Below are 18,106 nucleotides of genomic sequence, written 5' to 3'. Positions count from 1 at the left end.
TTTGTGCTCAGCAGTGTGCCCAATTCAACAGGGCAAATTAATACCATGAATAAAGAAAACCCAGTACCATTAGAGCAGCTTTGTTTGGTCTTTTACATGTGTTCATTAAACTCAACCAGTTCAAACTATTTGCTGGATCAGTCTTCCCTACTTGCTGTCGAGGTTTGTTATTATGTTTTTTGAATGCTGACCAAACTGAAAAGCTTTGAAACTCCTTAACATGAATAGTTTGAAACTGCATTTTTTGCTGGGAGTTGTCTTCCCTCGTGTGCATAGTTAAGTAAAAAAGAATTATACTGTGCTTACATGTTTTACAAGAAATTTGCTGTTATTGTTTTTCTCAACACTCACATCTTTTCATGTTTTTGTGCTGTGTTTGAGAGCTAATATGTACCTGGCTTGAGTTTGCTCCTTTAATAGAGGTGAAACATCAAAGATTTTGACTGTGGAGTAGAGTGCTAAAATTGCTGCAAGAATATCTGCTGAGATAAAAGCTATGACCTGAAGGGCAGCAAAATGTGGTGGCCACCACTGCTCCTTCCTCCTAGACTCGCTTGTCCTTGGCTGCATGGCTGTCTTCTTACTCCATTTGTTACTGCTGGAATGTTCTGTGTGTTTTACTAACTAACAATTACAGCACACATTTATACTGTTTTCAGGCTGCCTTTTGTGAATGTGGCTCATTAAAGGATAAAGATTTATTTTTTCACATAAAACCCCAGTATTATTCAATGCTCTGTATTTTCTGGCAAAGAGCATGTTCTAAAGTGTTCTCTATACCAGTGCCTGTATGTTTATAGTAGGAGAAATGCTTGATCCCCAGCAAAATAATAGGTACCTGATCTTACAAAAAATATGTTTAAAATAATGAATAATTACTTACAGGTAGTTCTAAATCTGATTTTTCTTTGTGAGTGTTGTGCAAGTTACAAAACAGTACAGCCCTACCTATCCCCATTCTTACTCTTTTCTACATCAGATGGAGATCTGTTCAAGTAAGTGGACCAAAAATGATTTGTAATGCCCAGGTTCTGTTGGTTTGTCTCCTCACCTGCACTGCATTTATGACCAACCACCACCAGTCTCTCCCCATCCAACCTTGCTGGGTTCCATTTTTCCTGCCAGGATGGAGCTCGTGGTCTCAGCCCGTGGCCAGTGAAGGTGTGCTGAAAAGCAAGTGGTGAACATGCAGTGAATGTCCCAGGTGGGGATGTGATAATGCCTCAGAGAGGAGAAAGGGATACCCAAATCAGACCCTGGCTTTGGTTTGGCCCCCTCTCAAAAGGAGAACTCACTGAGGCAGGTGCCAACTTGTATTTGCATAAATGCTTCTTGAAAAATAGAGGTAGACAAAAGTCTTGAAAAAAATCTTGTCTGCAGGAACTCAAAGATTAAAGAAAATGCTATTTTCAAAAGTATTTTGTGATGTTAAGAGACCTTTATCCATTTGCATTTCACCTCTCTGTAAGTGGGCATGAATTGTACCTCTGGTTCATCAACTGCATGTGTCTATTCTCAAGTGAATGCTTTGGCTTCATTAGAAGAGTTTATTGATAATGTCATTTAGTGGAAATCTTCTAATTGTTTGCTAAGTATTTGCTTGCCCTCCACTCAGTTTTTAATAGAATAATTCATTTTACTTTGTAATTCGTCATTGACTCTACATATAAAATTAGTCATTACTCAAGTGAAAGACTTATTACAAAACATATCAAAATTCAAAGTCATTATAATGGAAACACAGTTTTTAGGTGAGTCTTCAGTTAATTAATACAGTCAGTTAATTCTCTGCATTATGGATACAAAGCACTTTCTGTATTTTTAATGTTTCCTATAATTTTAATGTACAGTATGTACTACCTGATAACATTTAATATATATAATGTTTGTTAGTATTCAGAAATGTAATTTAAAAAGAAAATTCTATTTAATTGATGGGTTTATGTCCTCAAAAATTTTTGGAGATGGTATTTTTAGTAGCTATCTTTAAAGCAGCCCGTAAAGATGATAAAAATATCACTACCACTAATTCTAAAAAATATTTCTATGTGAAGAGTATGGGATCAATGTCACTTTTCCCCTTAAAATAGGGCTTTCATAGCAGCTTCATTTAGGGGGAAGATTCCAACAAAACAGATGGCAGGGCAAGTTGTTAAAGAAACAGGTCACATAAGTATGAGATTATTAACATCCTTACCTCAGTGTGTTGTGCTTCGTGTCATGATGGCAAAACATGGGCAAATCCCAAATTCCCATGTTTACTAGCACAATGCAGAGCACACAACTGAACATACAGAGTTTGTGGCTCCTCATGGCTTCTCAAACAGAAAAAGTTGGAAATGCCATTGGAGAGCTCCCAATCTAGTTAAAGTCTCTTAAAAGACTTTCCTTGAAGTATGGGGAGCTGTACCTGCATTTCCTCATAACTATATACATTAAAATGTAAGCATAGATTTATCTACCAAACTATAAAGATGCTGATTGATTTTTTTTTTTTTTTTTTTGCATCGTTTTGTGCTGGCAAATTCTGCATTCTCCAGAACTCTGGCAATACCATTTTGAAAGAGCTGGGGCTTGAAGGATGGTGATTAGGGGTCTACAGTAGGAGCCTTTCCTTTGCTGGTACATATCTGTATGGAAGCAGGCATTGATGAGACCCAGCTTGTCTGTGGTGAAATGGCTCTTGGTTCCAGGCTGGAAAGGGGGTTGTTGAGTTATATAACTTATCTTTTGGTTTTTATATCTTATTTGTGCACAATGAAGAGAAAACATTTCTTCTGGGATCAAAGCTTTAAAAAATGTTTTTAGTGCGTCCAAGATTCCCAAGGAATATTTTGAGGATGGCATACAAGATACAGTTTGTTGCTGAAGATGAATTCTCCCTTCTGTGCAGATGCCAAATGCAAAGAACATTCCTGAGCTCAGCCAGCATCAAGATAGCTCCACGACAAGCTGGCTGACCTGTGCCAAGAAAAACATTGATTTTTATCTTTAGAGGCTGTGTACAGACATTTGTTCCCTTGAGTAGTTGTAGGGATGCAGGGAGCTTGAACTCTCTGTTTTGCATTATTTCTTCTTGTACTGGGGACCCCTTCTCATGCCTTGAAGTCCTGCAGGATGAGGGCACGGTGAGTGCGATTGCAGAGAGCTGTACCGTGAGTTTATTTGGATGCTGCTGCTGCTCCCTAAAACTACTGAAAGAGCCTTTTTAAAATACCTGTTGAAGGAACAGTGCAAAGGAAAACATAAAAGCAAACACAACCATTGAAATGCTTTCCAGCACTAATAATTTACTGAGGATTATCTTTTTCTGTTTTCTTCAAAGCATGATTTGTGTGCACAGCTCATCTTTAACTAATTTGTAAAGAAATCTCAAAGAAGTTGTAGTTAGTTTAGGGTCCTCCGGAAGTTGTCCTGGCAACCATTGATTGTGAATAAATAGAGACAAAACAATCAATTTATTTCCACCAGATAATTAGGGGAAAATTATATTATATGAAATTACAAAGCGGTTTCTGGGAAGACCATTTCTAGAGTAAGACTTTGTATTTTACTACTTGATCTACCCATCAGAACAGTATTTCCAAGTTCTCTGGTTGCCCCTGGAGATAAGTACATTGTCCTTGCATGCCAGAGCACTGGCAGCAGCTAATAGATGCTTCAGAAACATCCCCGAATATTAACATTCAGATTGTCTTGGTTCTAATGTGTTGAATTCATGCAAGTATAAATAATATGACGTGTTGTTATCAAGAGTAGCAGATGTTGAGCTAACGCGCCGATTTCTGTGGTTGGAACAGGGCGAAGCAGAAAGCGAGACAAATGCCAGAACACGGAAGTTTATCCTCAAGTTGAGACAGAGCCGTGCCCCTGCGAGGCGTTCACCTCCCAGCCCCATGGAAATTGGTCTGACTGCATTATCAGAGGGGGTCCACCTGAGCTGCAGCTGGGAATGCCTGCCCAGGGAGCGGCCAGGGAGTGTGGCCAGGGCGTGCGGCTGCGAGCCATCGCCTGCTACGACAGCAGCGGCAGACTGGTGGAGCCATCTCGCTGTAGCAGCTCGGGTAAGGAGGAGTAGAACAGCCCACAACACGTGTGAATAGCACTCCGTGGCTCATGGTGGAGCTTATGCGAGGTGTGTGCTTGCTGGAATAGCTCCCACAAGTTTGTCCTGGGTGTTGAACGCAGTTCTTTGAATATCTCCTTACTGCTCTTTAATACTGAGGTTTTCCTCACTGTAAGGGTCTGCTGGCATTTCTGCTATGGAAATGAAGCACAAGAAGGCTGAAGTTGGCTACAGTGCCAGAATACCAGAGACATTTTATTTCCCTAAAAATCCCATAAAATTATAAGCTTTGGAGGAGGTGTATTTATTTCAATCAGCATTTTGTTTGAAGATACCTCCTGCTTCTGCTTTTGCTTGTTTAGAAATTTTTATTCCCTTTCACTAAGTTTGGAGGTTTGCATGGTTGTTTTCAATGAAGGAATTTGCAATTTTCTAGAGACAATTATATTTAATTACAAAATGCCTGTGATGTCACCTGCTGTCCCTCATGCCAGGCACGCGCGGCTTCAGCAGCCAGTGGTCCCCTCCTACAATTAGGTGCCCATGTTAAGCTCAAATTCACAGAGTGTATTTTCATAAATTCATAGAGTATATTTTCATGTCCCTGCTTCCTGGGAAACTTATATTTCTTGTGTAATCAAGTAACCTATGTCACAAAGAGGGCAGAATTAAAATCAAGGAGAACAGGGTGTGTCATTCCATTTGGGCGTTTTTTCCCAATTTCCGTGGTATGCAGTTCATTGAATGGTTTAAGTTGGAAGTGACCTTAAATATCATCTCATTTCAGCTCCCTTCCACTATCCCAGGTTGCTCCAAGCCCTGTCCAACCTGGCCTTGAACAATTCCAGAGATGGGGCAGCCACAGCTTCTCTAGAAACCTGTTCTAGAGCTTCACCACAGTTAAGAATTTCTTCCTGGTATCAAATCTAACCCTGATATCTGTGCATTTGATGCCATTCTCCCTTGTCCTATCACTTATCACAGACATAAGCCTTTATTTTAGGAGCAAAATCTCTAGCTGGGCTACCCCCAAACCGCTGCCACTCTCTGACTTACAGCCAAAAGTCTGGGGTTAGCATGGAGCAGGGTGTAGCGGTTTGGAAGCCTGCTGATGAGGTGTATGATGGAAGGGGGAGAAATGATGTCTCAGGAGGAGATTAAGTCATACAGTGGGCACCACTAGTGCTCCTGAGGGTATAAGGGAGCAGAGAAATCAGCTCTCTGGAGGGTCTTCATGATGGGGATCAGCAGCCTGAGCTGGGTGTAATAAAAGGAGAAAAAACCTCCACCTTAATGAAGTGATTCAGTCCTGGAGTGAATTCCTCTTGCAGCTGTTGATGGCTGTTCCAGCTGGCTGCACAGGTTCATAAAGCAGCTTTCCATGGTTTGTGTTTCAACAATGTGCTTTTGTACCAATTGATTATGCCTCTGTGGCCCATGAAGGAGGAGTAGTATACCTTTCCCCCACATTACCTTTTCTCCTGCAAAAAGGGAGCTGCTGGGTTTTGGAAGGTGGGTTTGCCTGTGGCATGACTTGATCTTTTGAGAAACTCAGGGTTTTTATCACTGTTAAAAAGGAGAGGTTGTCTATGCGTGGGTCTTTTCTAAATAACCTTGAAGCCTGTTTTCTGTCAGTGATATTTATGTGGCATTTTTAATGATCTGGCTTTTCTTTGGGAGGTAGTAGGGAGTGGTAGCTCCAGGGGAATATTGTTCACTTTTTTGTCTTCAGGTTTTTATGTGAGCAAAAATGATTGTGGCACTGCCCTGGCACAGAGCCCACATCAGAGGCAGAGGGGTGGTCGGTGACTTTGGGCATAGACTGACTAAAAATGGGCAGAAGCTCCACAGGCTCTACTTCCATCACCTGGGACCTGCCTTCCAAGGTTACATTAAGACAAGTCTGATATTTATGATCTCTAGAGCTGGGAACTTTCAAAATGCACTTCTGAACACCTTATTGAATTAGTGATAGAAACAAATCATTATTCAATTAATAATTAGCAGAATGCTTTTCAACTATAATGGAGAAGAGCAATTTACAGAAGCATGAAGAATTGCTAAGCCCTGAGAAATTATTCATGACAGTGGTTTTTTTTTAAGCAGCTCAGTTTGTCTTGCTCACCATTAGTATCAGGTGACCTTTTAACATTTGCTGGCTGGCCATGATTATGGCTAATTAATCATTGTCTTATATATTGAATGCCAATCACTGTAGTATCTGGGCATTGTTCTTGCTTTATGAGGTGGGGATAAGCAGGTTCCTCTTTTACTCCTTTCAGGTCTTCTGACTTCTCTTTGTTTCCTGCTCTTTTCCAGTGCTTTTCCTTCCTTTCCCTTGAACCAGAACAGAAGTGAGAAGTTGTAAGACTTAGACCTCAGTTCTTTGATGGGTCCTTTTGAAGAACTGAAAAATGTAGATAGAGAGATGTAGGGATGTAAATTGGGCCTCAAGAGTAGGAGCAAATTTGTCCCAGGTTTGATCATGTCCTGAGTACACGGCGTAGGACAATAAAAATGGTGTAGGACAGAATAGCTAAGTTTGTAGCTTTTCTGGAGAGCAAACTCTGGGCTTGTGCCTTCTTGGTGCAGTGATTTTCATTTTCCCAGACTGAAACCTTGTGAACTTAGACATGAGTAAGGTTTATTTCACTTGGTCAATATGATCTATTATGGGAGAGTATCAAAGTTGTCAAGTGAATGTACAGTTCACTTGAGTCTGGTGTAGAAATAAACTGCTCAGAAGGGTTCTGGTTCTGAGGCCCTGCTCTGACGCTGACTTCTCTGAGTGATTCTGCATTTGCAGCTTGGAGGGCGAGGGGGGAACCTGACCAAAAACCCAATACAGCTTGTTCATCTCTGTTTCCTAGAAGTTTAGATTCTAACTGTCCTAAGCCTATTATCTGCAAATATATTAACCCTTTAAGCAATATATTAACCCTTTAAGCATACCTTCCCGACTGGAAATGGACATTTTCTCCCTATTGGTGTAGTTACTGCAAGTAGAGTATCCCAAGGTCCAGAAGGAGTCAAGACAGAAGCATTCCAGCTGTTCCTTTTGAAAATGTTCTATCTACCTGCCTGAGGTCTACAGTTTGTTCTGTCAGGACCTGAAGCCTGGGCTGGAGGGAGGGACCTCTGCCCTGATCCACCAGAGCTGAGCAAGCCTGGTGTCAACACTTTGGGTCAGCTGCAGTGGGCATGCTGATCACCACTGACTGATTTACCCATCCTCACTGCTATTTAATTGTGTGTTAGCTTGTGGTCATTAAATATAACATGCTTAAAAATACTAATCACAGGCTTTTCTGAATTTTATTCCTTTCTATACCAAATCTTTTCTCCAGGAAAAAAGTACACTTTTTTTTTTTTTTCATGGCTGGTTTTTGTGATAAACTGCTTTATTTTGGTGGTGTCACCTTTTTCCTTGATCACCCATTCAATAAGCTTGAGAAATGAGTGATCTGTATTTTCCAGTTGAGCTAGTGATTTGTCCCAGGTTTGGTTCACCCTTGTTTTTCGTCCTTTAATTTGGAAATGCACCTATGAAATCATAGGATAAACTTTACTCACGTCATGGATTTTAACTACCTCTAAATACATTACAAAATTATAATTGGTAGTTTGCCTCCATTTTCCTTCCCATCAGAAGACTTCTTATATTGAGTTGAGCTCACTGCTAGTCCAGAGGGTCTTCATTTTCTAACTGTGTCTGGAGCATCCTCTTTGGCCATGAAACTGTCCTTTTAATTGCAGTTCATCCGCTTCTCAATCTGTCATCTGAGCTGCTCGTACTATTTTTGAATTTCCATCTCCTTTGTTTTGAACGATTTCCCGTCGTCCCTTTGCTTCTCTCTCTTGTGTGTGATGCCAACAGGGTTTTTTTAATCTTAGAGGAACACAGGGTGCCTCATCTGTTCCAAATCAAAGCTGGAGATTTCTGTGCACTTGCATGGAGGTTCTGCTTTTGATCCAACAGGCAATTTATGGAAAGCAGGAGTTTATGAAGAGTGCTTATCCTATTCAAGTTCTGCTGTGCTCACAACAACGGGAACCTGGAAGAAAAAGGCACCACAGACAAATAGATCCTGGTTTTAAATCACACAGTGCTTAGCTGTGACCTGCACTCACCTTAAAAAGCTTTAATTATCTCTGAATTTATGAAGGGCACAGCAGGGATGCTCAAACACCTCCTTACTCTCAACAGTGCAGTGTCTCCTTCTATGATCTCCAGTTTCTGGTGGACAAACCCATCCTAAAATGAAAATTCTGGGGTTGACTCCCCCCATTTTAGGAGAAAATGAGCTGTTTTCAGGTTGGTTTTAATCCGTAGATTTTAATAAGCATTCTGCAGTTTTTTATTTGCATAGCTCAAAAGCCATAACCATATCCTAATAGGTTGAAGGAATATGAGTCAGATCTGTCCTGATCTGAAAGCAAACTTACTGCTCCTACAAGGTTTTGGGGGGAAAATTGAAAAAAAGTTTGAAAATGCAACATTGAATAGGTGCTTGTTTATTTTTTGTAAGTCTATCAGTTTTAGTAATTACTGTGGTATACATTTTTGCACATCTAGTGAATTTTATTTTGAAGAGTGAAATGGTAGAAATCCCTGATTTTGAAAACCTTCAGAAATAGGAACTTTTCTGAACAGATGTTTCCCTGTGTTTTTGAAAATATTCCAGTTTAATTTTGTTCTCAGTCTGAGTGACATTTTATATTGAAATTTCAGTTTTTAGTACAACCTGTTGATTTCAGAACCCAGCTAGGCTCTCTGTAATCACTTCCCAAAGATAACAAAGACATCTCTGTTTTATCAACACTGCAGCACAAATCCAAAACACAGCCCCATACCAGAAACTGTGAAGAAAATTAACTCTACCCCACAAAACCAGCACAGTCTCTTTCTGTGACCTTTTTATTACATGACTGGATTTTATTAATGGCTGTATTGCTACTGGAAAGCTTTTCAAGGACTGCTTGAGGAAGAAGTTTCAGCTGAAAGTTCACCATATTTTCTGTCTATGCCATCCCCTGACATGGGAATTAAGGCTGGATCACAGGACTGTCCTGCCCTCAAGTCCCCACTTCAGGACTCTTTGAAGCCATTGCCACCTTTGACTGTTTCTGCTCTCTCACAGCTAAATACCTTCTAAATTTAGCTCTGAAATCCTGGCTGGGTTCTGCTCTGGACTCTCTCTGAAATTCCTACATGTCTCCTTGGGTGTGTGGTGACACTTTTAATTACAGCTGTGGCTGCCAGGGGAGCTGTAACACTGACACAGAGCCTGGGAAGGACCTGGCCTCCATTTCTTGTTTGACTACAGGATTTTTACATATTGCTCCCAAAACAGTGCTCAAAGAATGATGATTTATTCCTTATCTTTTCCTTTGTGGTTTTTTTTTTCTTTTTTTCTTTTTTTCTTTTTCAAAATCTGTTCACCATAACAAAATTTGGCCACGGTTCTTCCTTTATGGATGTTAAAAGACTTATCAAATGAAATTGGATCACAGGACAACTGTTCAGACATTGAGTTCTCTGTGTTTTCCTGGCAACAGAATCAAAGATAAACAGCCATCAAAAAAGTTATTTCTGAATGGGTCAAACTGGCTATCAAAGAAGCTTATTTAAGGCAAGGTAAGACTTCCCCTGAGGCATTAGTACACAGAAATGCACATTCTTCTAGGTCTTTATCTTCTTAGAGAAAGGAAGCATGCATCTTAAGAAAAAATACTTAGAGACTTGGCTTTTGGAGCAGCATCTTCTGTAAGTGCTGCATTTAGTCAGAGTGATGTCTGTTGTTACTCCTTGGCTCTAAATACACATCTTTATTGCTTATCTTCTTGCCCAAATTTCTTTTATGCTTTTTGCTGCATTCCATAAAATGACCCCTTTGAAGAGGTGGCAGTGCCAGACTTTTTGAAGGAATGGCTTTTTACTGCCCTCAAACAGACTTTCTCATGTTTGACATTCACCATCAGCTGCCTCTTGCTGGACCATCTCTGCCCACCCTTGCTCATGTCCATCACTTTTGTTTCTATTATTTGGCTCAGTTAGGGGATTTTTTGTTTTGTGGTTTTTATAGATTGATTAAAGCTCTTTCATGGGACTTGGGAATGTTTTTAGTGTAGAAATTGTAACTCAGTGTAGAAATAGTCTATGGGAGCTTTAGGAGAGCTGTGATAGCAGGTTAATGCACTGGGTGATCTCCTGCCCTGATTTCTGCAGCAGGCTGTGGGAAGGGAATTTCCTTGAAATGTGGCCCGTCTCTTCGGCCTTAATAACACATTTGTCACAAATACAGCCTGTTATGAGGCAAGGCTCTAATAAAATGTTACCATACAAAGATAGACTTAGAATTAACATTTTTCTCTCCCTGCATGTCATTCCATTTAATATGCTATATTGGAAGTATGAAGAAATATTTAGCCTAATCCTGTTCATGAATTACATGTTCTAGTCCTAAGACTTCTGTACTTCTCCTGCTCATGGAGAGCTTCATGATCCCTCTGAGATGGGTGGCTGCACTGGGAAGTGATGTGGGAGTTCATAGGATTCCTCTCATGTCTTACATGGGGTTTTTTGCAGCATTTTTTAACCCTTCTGCCTTTTATACAGTTCTGATGAGCAGGACTTTCAGGCTAATAAATGGATGGCAAATAATTTTTGAGTGGAGAGTGACAATTCCATCTCTTGACCACTGTTGGGGAGCCCTGTGGCAGCTGGACATAGTAGGTACTGTGGTGGAGTTCAGTGGGCATTAAGGGGTTGAATGTCTGATGCATTCTGAAGATTTTCAGAAGCACCTTCATTAAAATGAAACCTAAACTTCAGCTCAGTCTGTTCTAAGGATTATCCTTGTGATACTGATGAATAGTAGAGAATTTATCCTACCTTAGTCTGTTCCTGGGCCTGAAATACACTTTAATAGCTTGCTGTCCTCCAAGGTTTGCAAATGAGGATGGTGTAAATTAAATTACTGAGAGGCTGGTTTGCAAATCTTCAAATATCCCTCAGTGCAGACAGATATTCCCACTGTGAAAGCTTGGCTCTCACTTGTATTTGGTAACATGGGGGAGTGACCACTAACAATAGTGTTATTTAACAGGATTGTATTGCCTTCTGCTTCTGAATTCACTGAAGTCCTCCAGCGCAGGAGATTGAACTACACAACCAGAGAGCTCAAAGTCACGCTGCAAAATTGAAACAAAAGTCTATCAGAAATTCAGTACATCAATACTCTGTGCTGGGCCCTGCTAGTGTCACAAAAATGTCCTGTTTCCCTCTCAAGGTTTTCCATCATATAAATGAGTCGCTGCTCTCCCCGTGCCTGAGCTGTGGAGAACCAGGACTGTTCCCTTCTGCAAAATCATGTTTTTGTCAGATGTTTTTTATAGCACAGCTTTATTGAAGGAGGTCAGATGCTTCTGCAGCAAGGTGACCTCTAATAGGTGGAGTGAAACTCCTTATGCAAGCAGATGGGACCTGGCAGCAGCTACCTGGATTTTGGGAAAGCTCTCATGGATCTTCCTGGTGCTGGCAATGGTTAGTGGCATCCTTAAAACAGCACCTGTATAATTAAAGTGTGCAGTTGGGCTTCTCATTTAGCATTGATGGGAGAAGGAATTGAGGCAGAGTATTGATTTTAATGTATTGATTTGGGAGTCACTGTGTCATTTGCCTCCTGTGACACTGGGGAGGGGGCTGTGGAGGTCACAGCTGGCTCACAACCTTCCCCTGCCTTTCTAGTGCCTGTGTGACCTGCTCGTGAGCAGAGGCCCTTGAGTTTGTAAATTAAAGAACTAGGAATGTACATTTAAAGAAAAAAAAAAACCTTTTCATGCTGCTGTGAGCCCTCTTGATAATATTAATTGCACACTGGTCTAATTAGTGTTCCTGTCTTCTGCAGGGTCATCTGCTGGTTTATTTTGTCTGAAATAAAAGCAATATTGTGATACAAAATACATGATAATTGTCAGGATGCAGGGAGATGCATCACCATGTCCCATTCTGTCAAATGAAAGCCATAACATTGTTGTCCAAGGCAAGTTGTCTAAATGAGGCTTGTCTGTGTCTTGGGGTCACAGCTTGGCAGCAGAAATGAGGTGGCATATTGTGTTGACAGTGCCCAATGTCATGGCTTCAGAAACTGGCAGAAAGATGCTCTCCACGGAGGGCCACAAAGTCTGAAATTGAGTTTCTTAGTGTGCTCCAGCAGAGCCTGAAGCCATTGACCTTCAGGAGATATATGATTTACTGAGGGGGGTAGATACTTGCAGTGACATTTGGTGGCAGCTTTCTCCAAGTGATGGACCCTTGGCTCTGGAAGATTCTTCCTGCCAGGTCCAAATTGCCCAAGTCTGTATTGATCTTCAGAGCACTCTGCAGTGCACATCTATTTTCAGAGCTGCTGTGCCATCAGGCCTCTGAGAGAAGTCAGGTGTAGGAGAAAAGGGAATTTGATGGTCTGTGGAGAGTTTAATTGTGTTCAGGCTTTAAAAAAAGTCTTGTTTTCTTGTAAAAACATCATCATAATAATAAAAATAAACACAGTTTCAGGTTTGTTTTAAAAACATGCTCATACTATTAATTGAGTATCCTGAAAAAAAAAAATGTAAACAATCCATGATAGAATACACTGGGCTGAGTCTTTTTCCTGATGTATAGAGGATTCCAACACTGCTAAGGGAAAAAAAAACAAACAAACAAAAAAAAAAAACCAAAAAAAAAAGCTACTCTGTTTTATTTGAAGAAAACAGATGATTTTCCCAGTGGCAGAGTGATGAGCAAAGTATACAGAAAAACACAGCTGAGCTACTCCCGTAACTGCTATTGATCCCAGTGGATGGTTTTTTATTTGAGTAAGGACTTTGTTAAGATGTCAGGGCTCCCAGGCAGCCAGGCCAGCCCTTCACCATGGGAGAGCAGCCCTGGGAAAAGAGAGCATCATTCCCACAGTTGGTTTTGGAGCCTGGACAGACTTGTGCAGTGGATTTCTGCCCTCCTGCATCACATGTTCCCTGTGAGATGAGTGTACTCTGTGCAGTTCTATTTATTTGCTCTATTTATTTGCACTCTGAAGGCAGCAGACGAGACTCCTTCTCCGGAAGAGTTCTCAGCTTCTTCTGCAATCTGTTACGGGGAAAGTGCTAATTAATGAAGATTTCCTTATTGAGTTAAAAGATTAAATATATCAGCTACCAGGGCTTGTGTCTAATGCCAAGTGTATGCTTGGAAGTTCTTTAAGGAAGAAAACTGTAATGCAGAATCAAAAGAAATTAGAAATCATAGTGCAAAGTCAGCATCAACCCAACTGCCTCCTCGGGATTTATAGAGTCTGTGAAATTGAGCAATAAAACCAACCTTTGGATGAATTTCAATAACAATAATGTTGAGTTAAACTTACCAGCCTTCTTTACAAGTCCTCTCTGGTCTATTTAGAATCTCTAATCAGTCTGCTACGAGATAACGTGAGCGTGTGCATCTTTTGTGGAGCAAGTGGGAATAAATTAGCTAAGTGTCCATTATTTGAGCCTTGCAAAATATTTGATGTGGAAGTTATTTTTGCTGGGTTTTTGGCTGTGCATTTACTGAATGTAAATTAGATTATCTCCTAAATTTCTCAGCAAACTAATAATGTGTAAAATCTCTCAAATCCTTATGTACTATAAAAAAAGAAGATTAAACATTTGTTCTGTGGCAAGATTAAATTCTTTTCAGCTGCAACTCAAGTTTTTAGCAACTTAAGTCTCCCAGACTTACTATGTTTAGTTCCCTTCAGTTAATAATTTTCTGCCTTGAAGCAGGATTTAGGTTTTGAGCGGGGATTATTTGGGACGAGGTGCTCCTCATGCAGCTCACAAACTTCTGGAGCTTTTGTTTGTGCCATGTGGCCCATGGCCAGTGGCTGCCTTATTCTTGGCACACTGGGAAAGCCTCAGCTATAGAACTATGATCAGCTGGTAGAGTTAAGTCTCTGAGCTGCAGTCTGTACTCCATGCTGAGTTTTAACCTGAGGTAAAGCAAGAGGTTTGCCTTGCATGGGATCCCAGATCTTCAGCTGAGCAGAATTTGGCCCACCGAATGCTGTGGTCCACCAGGTGTCCTTTATAAAGTCTTTAGCAATTAGATTTTTAGCATTGCTTGGATTTACTGATGTTATTTTGTGATATTTCACAGTCAGTAATCAAGTGAATGTGAATATTAATTGCAAAATGAATCAATTTTTTTTCCCCCTCTACCTTTGGTCTGTGTAATTAGAAACATTTCTCCTGTGTCACCATCCACTCCGCTGCTCCCTAGTTTGTTAAAGGGTGATCTCTCCTGTCCCACGGACTCCAAGGGAAATTAGCAGTGTTATTGCCAGTGGCAGCTGTGGTGATGCACAGAATTGTCCCTCTCACAGTAATGACCTTGAGTTTTATGAAGCACCTCAAGGTTTACTAACAAGGGTAGAACTGCTAGAAGTTTGTTAATTGAAACCATGAAATATGTTACAGAGGATACAAATGAGTTTAAAGCCAATTCAATTAGAGGTGCATCTGTTTCCAAAGCTGCTGGAGAAATGTTTATTTTCGCATCACTTTTAAGCCAGCCTCTTGGAATGCTGCTGGCACTGTTGTTTAATGCTGTGTGCAGACCTTGCACCCACAGCAAATTTATCTTTTGGAAGTGCAGCAGTCAGGTGGAAGTGTCCCTGATGTTTGCTTGTAAACCCACTGATGTCCTCCTTGTCCCAGCACAGCCCATGTGGCATCACTGACATCTCCATCCCATCACCCAGCTGCCTCCTCTTGCCTTGGCTCTGCTGGGTGGCACAGCAAAAATGGGACAATAAGAGTTTTTGCACCATGTATTTGTGCCTCTCTGACACTGGCACGTGGTGCCCAGAGGAGCTGTGGATGCCCCATCCCTGGAAGTGTCCAAGGCCAGGTCGGACAGAGCTTGGAGCAACTTGGGATAGTGGAAGATGTTCCTGCCCATGGCAGGGGGGTGGAACAAGATGAGCTTTGAGGTCCCTTCCAACCAACACCTTCTGTGATTCCATGACAGCCTCCAGAGCATGGTCCTCACTTTATCCACCTGCTGTTCGTTGCTTTGTCTCTGGGCTGCACAGGAGAATTTAGGTGAGTCAGGGCTGCTACGTTGTGTATCTGAGCCTTCCCAGGACATCCTGTGTGATCTGTGGGTGCTTTGTTTGTTAGAGACACTTTAGAGACTCCATTTGTGGCTTGTTGGGCAACAAGCACACTGTTCTTAATGAATAAATCATAGTAAAATGAGCTGTGCAACCTAGGTAAATGCATTTGTTTATCCCAGTATGTTAACAGTGTCTCAGTAGAAAAACAATAGCACTTAAATGTAGAAAAGGTTTATTTGGTCATCCTGATCAATTTTCCCTGCCAATTCCCAGTAGCATGTTTCAAAGTGCCCACTTAAATAACCTGGTGTTCTTGTCATTACCTCCTGTGACATCTGTGTGTGCAGCTCCAGCTTTGTGGTGTTCAGGAGCCTGCTGTTGGCCCAGGTAGGACAGAGGTTCTCATCTGCTCTGTCTGAATCAAATGAGCTTTATTTTAACAGTGTTTGAGATTTTGAGGAATAATAATAGTAATAATAATTTTAAAAAAGAGATTAGAAGAAGCTTCAAGAAATAATCTAAGAATACATGGAAAGCAGGCTGAACACAGCTGAAAAGCAGAGAAAATCTTTTTCTGTGGAAGGTTTTGGAAACAACAATTGTTTGGTACCAGGTTTTACAGAGGGGAGAAAAATGAGGGATGTGATGGATGAGTGGGAAATTTAAGGATGACACTGACAAAAACAGCTGTGTAAACTCAGCCTTGAGTTGGTCTCCCAAGCTGAGCAACAGTAGCTCAGAAATGTTATTTACTTTATTCATATTTTGTTATGGTAAGGATATTTCTCTGGATAGTGGCTTGAATATAGAGTTCTTTATTAATGGATTGTTTTAATAGCATATTGGCCTTGGGGCTTTTGTTTGTTTAGTATTGTGCATCATGTCAAAGCTACAAGTTTTCTAGGCATGCCAAAACTAGGATTATTGTGGGTCTTTTTAGTCCCCTGACAACAGCAAGTTATTGCTTAGCTCCTACAGAAAAAAAAATATCCTGGTCTCACAGGCAATGGATGAGCTGAGTACGATGTTATTTACTGCTCGTCATAAAAGGATAGCCATAAAGGCATTCTCTGTCTGAGCAGAGAAGGCACATCACAGGAACATTTTTGGAGGAAAATTTTGGTTGAATGAAATCTTTGCTCTATGAATAAATACCTTAGTGTAGGATTAACCCTAAGTGGTTGATAGAAGAGTAATGGCAATCTGTGAGGAGAGCTTGAATTGGATATCTTTGGAAATTCTGTGGTTCACTGAGGGATAACTTACAGCACTTCCTGGGGATGGAGTACAACAGATTCTTCAGTCTTCACAGAACAGTCTGTGTTGGAAGGGACCTTTTAAAGGTCATCTTGTGAACCCAATGAGCTTGACCAGCTTGCTCCAAGCCCCATCCAACCTGTCCATGAACACTTCCAGGGATGGGGCATCCACAGGTTCTCTCGCCAACCTGTGCCAGTATTCTACCATGTTCATTGTAAAATCTTCTTTCTTGTATAGAAGAAAGATGTTTATTATAACTTTCTCTTCATCTTCCTTATTTTTTTTGGCAGTCTGTTCCTTTTTTTTTTTTTGTCTTATTTTTATAATAGACATAGATCTTGAGTTGCCTAAAGACTTAGCCCATTTTACCTTCTCTGATAAGTTGATAACCCCTCTGACTAATCCTACTTTGAAACAAAGCACTTTCTTTGTTTCTGTGGAGAGTTAATTACCCAGCCTGTCACACAGCCCAAGGAAAGATGATATTTCATACAGTGGTGGAACAGAACTCTTTAGAGAACTGCCTAAGAAATGCTTCTCATAAATCTATCATGAGAAAATTTCTTTTACTTATCATAATGTGTTATGAATTGCTTTGAGTGGCAACCTAAGCAGGTGGAACAGAAAATCAGTGGGATATTTGAGAGTTTTATTTGGGGGAAAAAAGTGAGTCTGTTTTAGAAATATTTGTGTATGTGTGTGCATGGATGTCATCTCACTGAGGTGAGCATACGAAACATACAAAGTTGAAATGTCTCAAACATTCCAATATCAATGGAATGGATTCAGTCAGAGATAATTAAGGTACTCAATTCCAGTGGCTTTGGAGCTGCAAATGAAGAGGCATCACAACAGACAGAGATCAGAGGCAGCAAAGACAACCAGAGCACACTGGATGGGCACAGGTCTGCAGCAATGGGGAAGAGTTACAGCGTGAGTTAGGTGGGGAAATGATTGCAGCTGTCAGGCTGCGGGGTGGCCGCCGTAAAGAAACAGCAACAGCACCATCACAGGGAATCAGGAGAGGAGAAATAGAGCAGCACCGAGCTGAAGGAGCTGTTGCTGCTGCCGTTTTTTAAGGCACTGTTTACAAAAGCAACATCAGTATTTCTTGTACCTCTAGAAGGAAGATATTTTCCAGTGGATGGATGCCTAAATAAGCCTGAAACCTTTCTTGATACTGCGTGAAGAGCAGGAGGGAGGCAGTGAATTGCTGCTGTGGGTTGATGCCCAGGCTGTAACACAGTTCTGGTTCAGAGTGAGCAGCAGGCTTGGGCATGGTTTAGCCAGTAAATCCAGCTCTGAACCAGAATAATCTCTGTGCCTCAGCCTTGGTGTTTCATGGTTGTCTGGGGGTTTTGGACAGCTGCTGCTTCTGGGTTGAGTTTTGTTGTTTGAGTGTTTTTTCCCCTCCAGGCTGCAGTGACTGTCACCTGGGTAGGTGGGGGAAACCCTTCCTAAAAGAGTCACAAAATGAATTAATTTAGTATTCTGTAGGTGAGGAATCAAGAGGGAGTGTTTGCATGATGAAAACCAAACAGAAATAGAGGGCATAAAAATGAGAAACATCAGAACAGTGGTAGGGATGAAGTTCAGTTATTTCTATAACCATCATTGCCAGAGCTGTCAGAGGGATGAA

The 18,106-nt window shown here is 41.0% G+C and overlaps 1 protein-coding gene across 6 annotated transcripts in view; it reads left to right on the top strand.

The window, feature by feature from the left end:
* THSD7B (thrombospondin type 1 domain containing 7B) overlaps nt 1-18,106 on the top strand; it is a 298,971-nt gene that overhangs the window by 202,269 nt on the left and 78,596 nt on the right. For all 6 annotated transcript variants that reach the window (XM_038142161.1, XM_038142157.1, XM_038142156.1 and 3 more), the window contains one exon: nt 3,801-4,064. In XM_038142161.1, coding sequence (XP_037998089.1) covers nt 3,801-4,064 — 264 coding nt within the window. The remainder of the gene's footprint in view (nt 1-3,800; nt 4,065-18,106) is intronic.

Source organism: Motacilla alba, chromosome 7 (genome assembly GCF_015832195.1).
Source record: "Motacilla alba alba isolate MOTALB_02 chromosome 7, Motacilla_alba_V1.0_pri, whole genome shotgun sequence".
NCBI classification, from domain to species: Eukaryota; Metazoa; Chordata; class Aves; order Passeriformes; family Motacillidae; genus Motacilla; species Motacilla alba.
This window is presented reverse-complemented; position numbering and strand designations above follow the sequence as displayed.